This window comes from Balaenoptera musculus, chromosome 14, assembly GCF_009873245.2.
Source record: "Balaenoptera musculus isolate JJ_BM4_2016_0621 chromosome 14, mBalMus1.pri.v3, whole genome shotgun sequence".
Taxonomy (NCBI): Eukaryota; Metazoa; Chordata; class Mammalia; order Artiodactyla; family Balaenopteridae; genus Balaenoptera; species Balaenoptera musculus.
The window spans coordinates 73,522,770-73,535,898 of record NC_045798.1 but is presented as its reverse complement, the minus strand read 5'-3'; the positions used below and the strand labels follow the sequence as shown (position 1 = coordinate 73,535,898).

The following is a 13,129-nucleotide window of genomic DNA, read 5'->3' as shown; positions in this document are numbered from 1 at the left end:
ATAAGATCACTGGCTGTCACTACCAGCCCACGGAATTGACTGGAAGCAAAAAAACCTGGAACCTAAGTTTTCATGGGAGCAATACTGCAACGTATTCAGCTCAGATGATGCCAGCCTATGGCTGCTCAACTCCCAGACAAACCACCCTGAAGTCCCAAACTCACACCAAGCAGGACCCAAGAGGAGGCGCTTTGCCAGTTCCCATCCATCCAGGTACGGCTGTAGAAGACAAGGACCAAGGAGGATCCTCACACTGGACATAAGGCAGCAGAGCCGGAAGCTGCCGGACTGGCTGACCAAGGCAAGAACTCCTTATTACTCCTGTTCCGCCAGCAACCATAGCCTGAGCTTCCCTATTTTCTCCCTCTCCACATGGGAGGTTTATTGTAATAACCTGTTCCTTCTTCACCACTGGAGGCTGGATGGTTTGGGGGGAACATAACCAGTTAAGCCATAGTCACCAGACCAAAAAAAAAAACCTTCTTTCAGGTGGAAGAGAAGTGACAGTGTATCACCCAGAGATCCCCGCAATACTTAAATGAATATTTGGGTTGCCTCCCTGGGGAAAGGGAGCATGTGATTTCATGAAGTCATGGACATTTCTGAAGGTGGGTGAATTATCCAACAGGTGCACTATGGGCTGAAACAGTAAGGCAATAAAGGTAATTCCACCCCCTCTTTCCCACTGGCTGGTTGAGGGATGAGCAGATCTAAGCTTCCGGGGGCCAGTGAGACACAATGAGAGATTTCCTGGGTGATTATGGGAATGAGATTTCCTTTATCTTAAGCCGAAAGCCACAGGAAGCGATTATCTTTTCTCTGCAAGGAGGAAAAGAGAACAAAGCTCTAACTGCCACTGGCAGCCACCCTCAGACCAATAAGGCCTCTGAACAGGGCCAGGCTGTAGATAGCGGAGGCGTGAAAAACGAACTTGATTCCTCGATGATATCATTGAGGTGGCACTTGTCCTACGGTCCAGGTGGGTACTTCTTAATAGACACATCATAACTGAACAAGAGAGATGAGGTTGGAGTCGCCATGACAACTATCAAGAATCTACCATAACACACAAGTTGAGACTGGCCAACTCAAGTGCCACAATTCTAAGATACCATCACCTGTAAGCTGTAACTTTGGGGAGGATGGGGGATACGGAGGAGATAAGTGTGCAAGGAACCTACCACCACATTAAACACACTTATCAACTGTAAGATGCATCCTCACTTCAGAAACACTAAAAGGCTGATGGAAGGGGGATAGAGCCATGTCCCAGGTTAGATGTAACATAGTATTTGCCAACTCTGTCCTTCCGTTCAGGAAGGAACCACCATGAAACATACCCTGGGAAACACTGACACTTGAGGGACGTTACTCAAGGGACATTACTTAGCTTGAAGGCAAAACAAAGAAGAGCTTCCAGCCACTCTGTTATGTGTCCCTATGACTATAGCTATTCATAGTTATCACCTTGATATCTAAACGCTACTCAATGCTGCAATTAGGTAACGACAAGACCTCTCACTCAAAATCCAAGAAAACAAAATACAGAAAAACAAATTTGAGTTTGATCACAGGCCACAATTTTCGTAGTACACACACGAAAAAGTCAGAACACTACTAAAGATTTAAATGACTTTAATGCAACTGTAGTGCCCTGAAGGATGAAAATACAAATCATACGTTGTCTACAGTGGAGAAAACGAAACATCTAGTTTGCAAGCTGCTGGTGAAAAAAAGATCGGATTTACCAGCCACTTTTTCTAAAAAAATAACCAACCTTTTACCTCTCCCCTCCACTTACCACCTTGGGACGCTACTAAAAGGCACAAGTGGCAATGCAATGACCTTGATGTCCTCAGATACAAAGCACAAAGCAGGGCGTGGATAAAATGTGCTCAACTGAACAAACACTATAATATCTGGACGGAACAAGTGCTCTAATTTTTACCCAAAGCCTGAAGTACATGCATTTGGGAGGTTTCTTTCTACCTCATTTTCAGACTTATTCTTATGTTAAGAAAACAAAAAGTTTGTTGTAGAAATATAGAAAACATTAAGCAAGCAAAAAAGACAAGAAAAAGTACCTGTAATCCCTTTGCTTAAAGATAACTGCCATTACCATCATGGGTTATATTCCTGGTCATTTTTCCTATGCATAAACACTTTTAACCACAAAAAGATTCTACTGTTTTGGAGAAACAGCACACCAGTGTTTTGTAACCTACTTTTCCCACTTACTATTATATTACTGTCATCTCCATGTTATTAAATATTCTTCAATATCTCCCCACCCCCTCTCCCACCCCTGTGGCTGCACAGTAAATACCCTTCTCCATCTCACTTCTCCCAGCAAAGGAGGAAAAGCTCTCAGTTCCAGCTTAAATGTTCTCTTTCACTGAGAGTGGCATGGACATATATACACTACCAAATGTAAAATAGCTAGCTAGTGGGAAGCAGCCGCATCACACAGGGAGATCAGTTCTGTGCTTTGTGACCACCTAGAGGGGTGGGATAGGGAGGGTGGGAGGGAGACGCAAGAAGGAGAGGTTATGGGGATATATGTACACGTACAGCTGATTCACTTTGTGATACAGCAAAAACTAACACACCACCGTAAAGCAATTATACTCCAATAAAGATGTTAAAAAATATATTTAAAAAATCATCATGTTGTAGACCTTAAGCTTATACAATGTTATATGTCAATGATATCTCAATAAACCTGAAGAAATACCATTTAAAAAAAAAAATGTTCTCTTTCACTAATAACATGCACTGACAATTAAGACCTCTATTCCAAAGGCAGGCAGCGCAGCCCATACCCACTTCTCAGTTATCAGCAAAAACATACTCTGGAACTCAAAATCAACAGAGTTCAGCTCACTCTAGTTACAGCTTAATTCAAGAACCACGTTCATTTATCCTCAGGAGTTAACAGGCGAGGAGGAAATACAGCCAGTTCCAAGTTTAAAAACCAACTTACTGTTAATTACAGCTGCTTCCTAATCATCACACACAGTATACAAAGCACAAAAGGAATGAAAAGAAAGGATAGAAGGAAGCAAACTGATGCTCGGTTTTGCTTTTTTTTAAACCCCACACTCCTTCCCCTTTCCTTATCAAATTGCCAATGAAGATGAAGATGAAGTTAGCACTCTGATGACACCCAAAGATAAACCACTGATTAACTGAGAGAGGGAAAAAATGGAGACTTAGAAAAGAAAGCACAGGATATTTAACAGATTCCCATTCTTCAAGAGCTGAAAGTAGCTGGGAGAGTCAGAAGTATGTAGAGTTTCTAATTGAGCGGGATACGCAGCCACCCACTTTTTCTCATGAATAGTTAATATTGAGTGATTATGAAGCAAAATAAGTCTCTAAGTAGCATCGGCTTGCTTTCATTTTCTGGGAAAACCAGACCAAAGTGACTTCCAGCACTAAAAAACAAAACTTAATACATGTGAATAAAAACTAACCCTTTCGATACAAACATCGTCAGTTAAACAACAGGAAAAGTTAGTAGAGAGGATCTTCGTCGTCTGCTCCATTACCTGGGACCCAAGCCTGTCTTCCCTGGAGTCCCCACATTGGTGACACCTAACGCGGTGACCAATATGTACATTAAAAACTTTAAGTCACACAGATCGCCAAAGACCTGTTTAACTTTGAAGTTTAAAACATTAAAACAGATGCTCAATTGGGGCAGCTCCGTGTGACCTCCAGCCAGGTGGGAGTGCACTGTCCATCTTTGTCGCTGCAGCTGCCTCACTACTATGACAACCCACAAGGGCAAGTCCAGCTTTTACAAAGTGCTCTAAAAGACACGAAACATGATCCAGAACTGCGCCTGAGGAGACCAGGAAGAGCCGGGCCTTGAATAAGGCTGAAAATGGGAAATATAATTAAAATATGAAAACTGTATTAACAAAGGCAAGACCAAGAATCAGAGGCAAAAAAAAAAAAAAAAAAAAGAATCACAAGAGGCACAGCTCAGGCCCTTGTCGCTGTTCCACAGGGTCCCCACCCGGGTCTGCTCCCTCAGTCCGGAGGGACCTAGTCACACAGATGGAACACACCGTCTCCATCTGGAAGACAGAGGTGGCCACGGAGGTGACCTAAGCCACTCAAGTGATCCATCAAAATTTCACTTCAGCATTGTCTGGGAAGCCCTGACAAGTCCCGGGTGATGGGCCACTACCCTAACCAGCAATGGGACTATTCCCTGGGTGTGTTCATCCCCTGCATGGGGCCACCACCCCTACAAACCCCGCCAAGGGGCATCTTCACAGGATGGCTTTCACGTCGTAGCATTTTACACTAAAAGAAACGTCATTTTTGAACGGCCCTTTTTTCCTGGTGCATAGGAAGCATAAAAAGAATACGAAATCTCTCAGTGGATGCTTGCCTGCCAAGAAGTCACCAAACAGTGCATTTGATGACAGCAAGGGAATCTGATAGCCTCATCATTAAACTTGGCCAGTTCTGAATCAATACGGGACTCTGAACTCAGGGACAAAAAGTCGACCAAAGCGTCAAATTTAAGCTCATTACCTGGGACGTGCTTATGTAATACAGCTCTTCTCACCTAAAGCCATTACAGTATAGTCAGCATTCAGGCCACACGGGTTCAGAATAAAACATTATGACTATAAGGAGATCTTATATTTTCATGAAATAAGTGTCCCAGATCTCTACGCACTGCTTTTCTCTCTGCCGGAACCTGAGCCGCTCCACAGTCTTGCCTCAGGAACCAAGAATATCTCCAGCAATCCAATACCCGGGAGTAGCGATGATTGTTAGTTTCTCTCAAAGTCAATGACAGCAATCATGAAACAGTCTGTACAACACGAGTAGAATTATTCAGAAGTCCCTACGCACCCAAGAAGAAAGGATGTGACAGTGGTTCTCAAAGGACCTTTCCTGTGTGTTTGTATGTTATGGGGGCTTTTTCCCCCAAATCCAAATGCCTGTCCCTCCCCCAAATTTTAATATGTTCTGGATAAGAGGAACCCTGAAAAACGTGGAAAACAGATGATTCCTGATACTGCCCACAATGAGAAATATCACTTTAAGTGCTTTTAGTAAAGAACTGACTTTTTTTTTAGTTAATAGGAGAATATTATTTTCTAAATCTAGTTTCTTTATCCTCATCTCTAAATTATCCTCCCATTTCTATATTCCACCAACAAGCAACTCCCAAGCCAACAGTAACATCATTAAACAGAAACAGTACAAACATTGCCACCTATAGTCAGGAAATGAAATACATTTGTTTACACTGTGACCTGGAAGAGAAACAATATAAAAACAGAAAGTAACCCTGTCACACTTCTCATGCTCTTCCTTAATCCTACGATCTTAATACTTACCATCATCATATGACTCGTTTATTATTTTAATCCTCTTTTACATGGATTGTCAAAAGATCACTATGTAGTCAGGTTTATTACCAATTCCCAAATCTATCAGTTGGACAGAAACACTTATTCAAAGACCTACCACATCAAAATGCTTAAAAGCTCCAGTTAGGGTCTCTTTTGATTGCTGCTACTTGTCTAGGACCCAAAATTCAAGAGCAGCAATAAAACCTGTTTAAACATCTTCTTAACTCAAAATTAAAAATTTAATATGATCTCAATCTATCACAGAGAAATTCATTTGTTTCTTCCACCAGTCACACACTACCATGTTTTTATGGTATTATATAAATAACTGCACAATACAGGAAGGTTATGAATTATCAATGAACATACAGTTTCTTCCCTTTGGGGTGCGTGCAGAAGCAACGTAGCAGGAATTCTGAAGTATTGACGTGATGATGTCACATTCCAAAACCATTCTTAACGTCAGGGGTTTCTTCCTTGAGATTATTCATATTTCTCCTGAATGTATACCAAGCATACGGATGCTCCCACAATTCCCAAACAGCTTTCCAAGGAAGTTTCCTGGTGATGTGGGCACTCGCTGCATTGAAGAGACAGGTGCCCAGGCCCCATTCAATCACTTCCCTTTAAATTGCGTTCTGGGGACTTCCCTGGTGGTCCAGTGGTTAGGACTCTGCACTTCCACAGAAGGGGGCACGGGTTCAATCCCTGGTTGGGAAACTAAGATCCCGCAAGCCTCATGGCGAGAGCAAAAAAAATAAAATATAATAAAATTTAAAAATAAAATTAAAATTAAATTGCATTCCGCATGGAAAAGAACTTGCAGTATCTGAGGATTCCCATTTGCCACTCTCCTCATGCCTTCGACCAAAAAATTGTATTCCTTAAGGAAACTACTTTTCAGTGACGACATAATTCAAATAAACATTCTGACTATAAAATTCAGCAGACTATACATTAGAATGTCAATTTCTTGCAAATTCCATAGACTCCTTGAAGCAAAGAAAAACCAACAGAGAGGAGAATTTAAAACAATACATAATATTGGCCGATTTTAAAAACTGCTTTCAAATGTCACCATAAAACCTAGGCCCTTTTAGGGTCTGTTTCTCAAATGTTAGCAGTAATGACACAGATGTAACTGCGGTAGCCCGTGTCCTGGGTAGAGAGCTCACCGACCAGCAGGGATAGGCCTGACTCAGGCAGGCACTTGGAGCTGGAATGAAGGGACAAGGCTTATGTTCCTCCGAGAAGTGGCCTCTCAGCATCCTCCTTCAGATCCAAACAATACCCAAACTGTAATTTCTGAAAGCAATCTTGTGACCATTTTTTGCACAGCTGCAAAGATGGCCTGCAAGGTTTCTCAAGTAATCTCTAGAAAACACACATGGACCACATTCTATAAATTAACGACTATTCTCAATTACTCACATGTGGCTAATCAGGTGGCCCAGCAGCTAGGTTCCCTGTTTCTTCTCTGCTGATGTCCACTTAAGAGCATTTCCCTTATTCTAGCCCTTTTCTCTGAGACAGAAGAGCAGAAATTTGACTAGCAGTTGACTTTAAATTACTGACTGGACTTTCCTGGTAGCACCGTTGTTAAGAACCTGCAGATGGGGTTCGATCCCTGGTTTGGGAATATGCCTCGGAGCAACTAAGCCCGTGCGCCACAACTACTGAGCCTGCACTCTAGAGCCTGTGAGCCACAACTACTGAGCCCATGTGCCACAACTCCTGAAGCCCACACACCTAGAGTCCATGCTCCGCAACAAGAGAAGCCACTGAAATGAGAAGACCGCGCAGCACAAAGAAGAGTAGCCCCTGCTCACCGCAACTAGAGAAAGCCCACAGACAGCAATGAAGACACAACACAGCCAAAAAAAAAAAAAATTACTGACTGATGGGGCGTGGTGTTTGAAACTGATGACCCAGGGTTATCCCAGGCTTCCAATTAGAGTAATTAATGAATTCTAACACATCCTTGTTCTCATATTTTAACATCTCTGAAATAATGATGCTTCATGAAATCAACAGTATTATCACAGCTTGACAGCTTTTCTTTTCTTAGTGGTCGATAAAACAGTGGTGCATCTTAAAATTGACAGCATCTTGGAGTAAAGAAAATACTATATCTATGCCAAAGGTTAACCTGAAATGTTTGTTACGAAGCGGGTAATTATATGCAAATGAGCAAGAAGACTCCTAAGACTATAGGGAGAAGAAGAGACCGTGGCAACTGTAGCACAGCTGCCGCATCTCAAGGGCCACAACTCAGACCCATTAACTTGCCAGGTGAGAATGAGGCCCCAATGAAGTCAGATTTTTACCATTTTCCATGAAAATTCCCAAGATTTAAAACACTATGGAGACAATACTAAGCAGGGTCCCTGGTCAATTGTGGCCAGAAGCCATCAGTTTACAACCCCTGACATTTATCTCTTACATTATCCTGAATAACTTAGTTATGAAGACTTTTCAAGTACTTGGAAGAGAGGGAGCATGTTAAAAACTAGGGTTGTGGAATCAACAGAACTGGGTTCAAATCCTGGCTCTACAACTTAACTCGCTCTGGGTCCTTATGCAGGTCACTTAACCTCTCTGAGCCTCCACTCCTTACCTGTAAATCATAGCATACCTCACTGGGTTCTTACAAGAATTAAATGAGACAGTAAGTGCATAAAGGCTTAACACAGCGCCAGGTGTAGAGAAAACATATGAAACGTTAGCCAACTATCCTTATTTGCATAAAATAAAAAGGGAGGGTGTCAAAGTACCATCCCACGTCAGCCTGGCCTTCATCTCTATGCCATTTGTCTCATTCTAACCGCCAAAAAATGTAAATGCCATATCTAAGGAAAAAGTTATCGAACTTTCACTCACCAGAAAATCTTTTAAATAAAGGATACCTTTCTGAGATGCTGTAATAAAAGATTTCAGAAGGTTAACAGCAACATTCACGAGTAAACTATGCCAAAATGTGCTGCAGCTTGCCAAAAAATAAACAAAAACAAAAAACCACCAAGGAACTAAGCCAAATGCAGAAACTAGTCCAAACTGTTCTGATTCCAAATCAAATCTGATCCTGGGCCCTGAATCAGAAATTTGGTTAATTTGCTAATCCCTCCAATACCAAAAGCCCTTCGTCTGATAGCAATTTCAAATTTGATTACCTAAATGGACTTAATTTGAATCCGGGTGAATATGAACTATAATTCACCAGAGGAAACCCAGCCAGAAAGGCACAATAAAAAATAAACAGCACATGCACTCACACAAGCAAAGCCCACATTTAATCTCTTTCATTTGACAAGCTGGACAGACCTAGGAACAATGCCCTCTGTCTTGGCATCCCGCGATTTTCTGGGTTAATGCAATGCTTCATCACCAGCAGTACTTAGAGCTAAAGAGTCTTTCTGTGACGGGATACAACTAAGTGCATGCCAAACACACAATAATGCTTTTCACCAACCTCCAATGAAAATACAAACTTTTATGAAATTTGCTAGGTACGAATGCCTATTTAGCTAAGAGGTTTATAAGGTGACTCTTCCACACAGCAATCAAAATATCTTTGTTTGTGATGATCTACAGCACACCAACTGTATGAGCTGAAGTGAACGCCTTGGGAAAACAACTCTGCTGTTTGTTTCATCAGGCATCTACTTTAAGAGCCTGTTAAAATCTTCCATTTGTTTTCTTACACAGACTAATTCAGGAAGACAAAACAAGCTGTTCAAATTCAACAATTTCTTGTTAATATTCCACGAAGGCAATCCCTGATCTTCCGAAGGGCAACCTGACAGCATGAAACCTCCCATAAAAAGCAAATACCATAAAAATGTGAAGTCATCAAAACAGCCCTGCCTTTTTTTTGTCCTCACCACTGGTAGGACAAGCTGAAAAGGGAAGACAGATGTGACCTGTCCTTTGGAATAGTGTGTGGAACTAAATAGTACGACCAACATGGCCACCACTCAATCAATCAATGTAATGTCCTCATCACCTCTTGGTATTCCCTATACAGCCCTAAATACCCCTCCAGCAACATACAGGAGTGAACCCAGTCATACACAAACACACACACTCACACACCCTGATTCTGTTTACATTCCATCCTTCACTTTCGCCCTAGACACCAATTAAGATCATCAGTATTAACTCACCTAGACAAAAGTGGTAAGATGCGCTCTGGGTAGATTCTGACACTAGCTGTAAATGCAGACAAAGCAGAAACTACACTGACATGCATGTGATTCATTTATCCAGCTGCATTTCCCAAAACGCTCTTTAAGAATTCTTTTTTCCGGGGATTTTTAAGAATAATCATGTCATTTTTTAAAAAGACCTAAGATGAAAGGCAGCTGTCTTCATGCCCCTTTGTTTGGGAATGTGTATCTCACCACCTTCCTAAAAGCTCACTGCCTGCCCTCTACCGCTACTAATTAAATGGAGAAGTAGAGAATGAAAGAGAAAGCTCCTCAAAGAGAAAACAGGGAGAGGAGATCCCCCTGGGTAAGTGAAACAATGTTACTTTTCACCCATCCTCAGGTAAGTGCACAAAAGGGGGGGAAATATTTTACAAGAGCCCAGCATGGCAAAATGATCGGAAACGCCAATCACATTATTTGCATTGCGATCATTCTTTGATAAAATAAATACCACAGCAAGCTTTACCTAGCACCATTAACGGGGGGGAAAAAACATACCCACAACATCTTCTCCACCCTAAAACACCTATTCCATTACACACTTACGGAGCGCGCGCGCGCACACACACATACATACACACACACACACACACACACACACACACACTACCAGGGTGGGAGAGAAGCCATAACATGGTCGTGTCTCTCTATTAACCCCACCCCTATCACCAGAGAAAGAGGGGATCTCAGAAAAGAAAGGAGAGGAAGAAAGAGAAACCCAGAAATCCTTGAATTTCCAGGCATTAACTTATCATGAAATGCACAACCAGGATAGGAAATACCTCCCCGCTGAGTAATGCCTCTTGGGTTGTAAATTCACCTCTCGAAAGGGGAGCCAGACCTGAACGCGCGCCCCGCCAGACGGTAAACCCCTCCTACCTGCTCCATCCAGCCTGCCCGTCACGCCGCGCCAGCGACAGCCGCCCACCCCCCTTTTGGCAGAGCAACACACTAATAAGAGCCGAGCGTGGCTGGTCGGGAGAGGTCTAAGCAGTGATGTAGCAGGATCTTCTCAAAAGGGGGGAGTGGGAACCCGCGAGGAGAGAGTGAGGGTAAAAACAAAGCCCTTTCCAGGCGAACCGACAGCCTCGGGGGCGTGGCTTACTTAATTCGCTTCATCAATAAAAAGGATCAATTGAGCTTTCCTCTCTCCACCCACCCCGGAGGTGCTGGATCCCAGAGAGGAAAAAAAAAAAAAAAAAAATGGCAGGGCTGCAAGCTTCCCCCAAGTTTCCAGCAGCACCTGCCCCCATCCTAGATCTCCTCCCCCCACCAAAAAGACCCCGAAATCCACACTCCTGGCTTTAGACTCTGCAAGACAGAGGGTCGGACACGCACAGCTCAGAACGTTTCACTCTCTCCCACCGTAACAAGCACACACGCATCAGAACACTTGCTGACACCATCATTAGAAAGTTCCAGGGGGAGACAATCCAGGTTTTGCCGCGGCCCCGGGCTCCCCCGCGCGGCGCGGGTCTCCAGCCGCGACCCAGACGTGACACACGTCATGGACTCCCGGGCTGCAGGGGTGAAAGGCGGAAAGTTGCCCCACAGCCCCAGGAGACGCGGCTTGGAGAAAAGGAACACGCGGGCCGAGAAGCGCACGCGCCCTCCTTCCACCCAAAGGCGGGGAGCGGCGAGTGAACCCCAGGCTCGCTGGGCGTCGCGCCGCTTTATTTACAAACAATGCGCAGGGCCGGGGGGAGGGGCGGCAGGCGCAGGGCGGAAGAAGCGAGCACCCCACCGGGACCCCGCTCCCGAACGCTCCCGCCTTTGGGGTCCCCCTGCAGGCGCGGGGGACGCGCACCCAAGGGGTCGTCCCAGTCCCCACTCCCTGCCGCCGCCGAAATGGAACCTCCCGGGGAGTCCCGTCGGGAAGAGGGCGCCGCTCACCTCGTCTTCCGAAAGTCCGTAGACCGGCTCCCCAAGCCCGGTCGCCATGGAGCCGGCCCCCCGCGCGGGATCAGACGCGCTCCCGGGCTGCTGGGCTGCGGCGCGGGCGGCCAGGTCTTCCCTCCTCCTCCGGGGCCGTCCGGCCCTGCGCGCGTCCCGCCGGGCGCCGGCAGGTGAGGGAGCCCGAGCGCGCGCGCCCCGGCCGCTGCCTGCGCCGCTTCCTCCCGGAAGGCTGCGGGGCCTTGCGGGCCGGCGGTCCCGAGAGCGCGCAGTGCAGCGGGCAGCGGCGGCGCAGCGCCCGCCGGGCTTTCCTTCCCTCCCAGCTCGCCCGCCGCTCTCCGCCCCTCTCCGAGCCTGCTCTCTGATCTGTGGAACCCGGCTCGCCCGCCCCCACGTTCGCTCCCTCTCGGCCCCCGCTCTCTCCGCCCCCTCCTCCACCTCCTCCCGCCCCGCGCTCAGAGGGGATCCTCCCCGCCTTGCCGGGGCGGGCACACGCGCCCCCCAAGCCAATCACAGGCCGGGCTGGGGGGCGGGCCGCGGGCGCGGGGGTGGTGGAGTTCGGTCCCAGCGCCCACCCCACCCCCTCGCTCCCCTGCGGCTCCCCGTGGACTCCCCAGCCGTGAAGCGGGTCTCCTCGGAGCTGACCCACCCTCCCCTCTCGCTCCCGCTTTCCCTCCGCTTCGGGGAGCGGGCGGGCTGGGCATTTGGGGCCGCTGAAGGCATTTTCCACAAGAAAGTCCATTTCTCTTCCCCGAGGTCTCTTCACCAAGACGCCTGAGCTCGCCGTAATTGTTAAAGGGGGGAAGATGGATGTTTCTGGACCCCTTTAAATTGTTGGCAAGCCCAACTTGGGTGCTTTGTCGGCTCCCCGGAGCCGATCCGCCCGGCCCGGCCGCCAGCCGGGAAGAGGCTGCCCCGGTGTGGCCGCAAGTCGCCACTGCCTTGTCAACCTTACACGGAACAAAACCAACGCAGCGCCCGCTATGAGTACACAGCCGCCCACTCGAAAACAGCGTGGTTCTTTGAATAAAAGGCAGCTCTTTTGTGAGCCGCAACGTGAAATCTCAGACTCAAGTTTAAGGTAATCCTCTGCATATGCAAACCATTAAGACGTCCTATTAGCCACGGTAGGATTCTTCCCACATCCCAGCTACTGTTTCTCTAGCAAGCAGTTCATTTAATCCATCAGATTTATAGGAACGCCAGAGACTAGTTTAAATAAGAGAGAAATTCGTCACTCGACTTTTTCAGGTAGCCTTTCCTTAAATTTAGATGTTAAGTACAGTTGTGGGTTCAAAAAGAAAACAGAAACAACATGCATTTGCCTCTGAAAAAACATCAAAGTGCCCTCTTTGGTATTCGCAGTGTGCCTTTAGGATTTTCATTCAAGTTAGTTGTTTCAGAAAGCAGAACTCACGTGATCCAAACCGCAGCTACTTTGCTAAGTATCTGTTTGTGCCCATCTAGATCATTTTCGAAAGAAGGGAAACACCCATCCTCTAACGTAAGCTCTCCTTTGCCTCCCTGCGACATTACTGTGGCTTAAATGTGTGCCATACTCAAGATTTTCTTTCAAGACAAAGCCTCTTGAAGTCAACCCCGTACTCAGAAGCCTTCCCCACCTATCTTGAGCCATTTAAGTCC

At 45.9% G+C, this 13,129-nt stretch overlaps 1 protein-coding gene across 3 annotated transcripts in view; it reads right to left on the bottom strand.

Annotated features, from left to right (window-relative positions):
- The window catches only part of NEDD4L (NEDD4 like E3 ubiquitin protein ligase), a 339,936-nt gene extending 328,115 nt beyond the window's left edge, over positions 1 to 11,821 (bottom strand). Inside the window, exon 1 of one of the 3 annotated variants that reach the window (XM_036874900.1) lies at positions 11,486 to 11,821. In XM_036874900.1, coding sequence (XP_036730795.1) covers positions 11,486 to 11,533 — 48 coding nt within the window. In that variant the 5' untranslated portion in view covers positions 11,534 to 11,821. The remainder of the gene's footprint in view (positions 1 to 11,485) is intronic. The other 2 variants (XM_036874901.1, XM_036874903.1) reach the window with 2 other exon arrangements.
- Between the last annotated feature and the right edge of the window lie 1,308 nt (positions 11,822 to 13,129).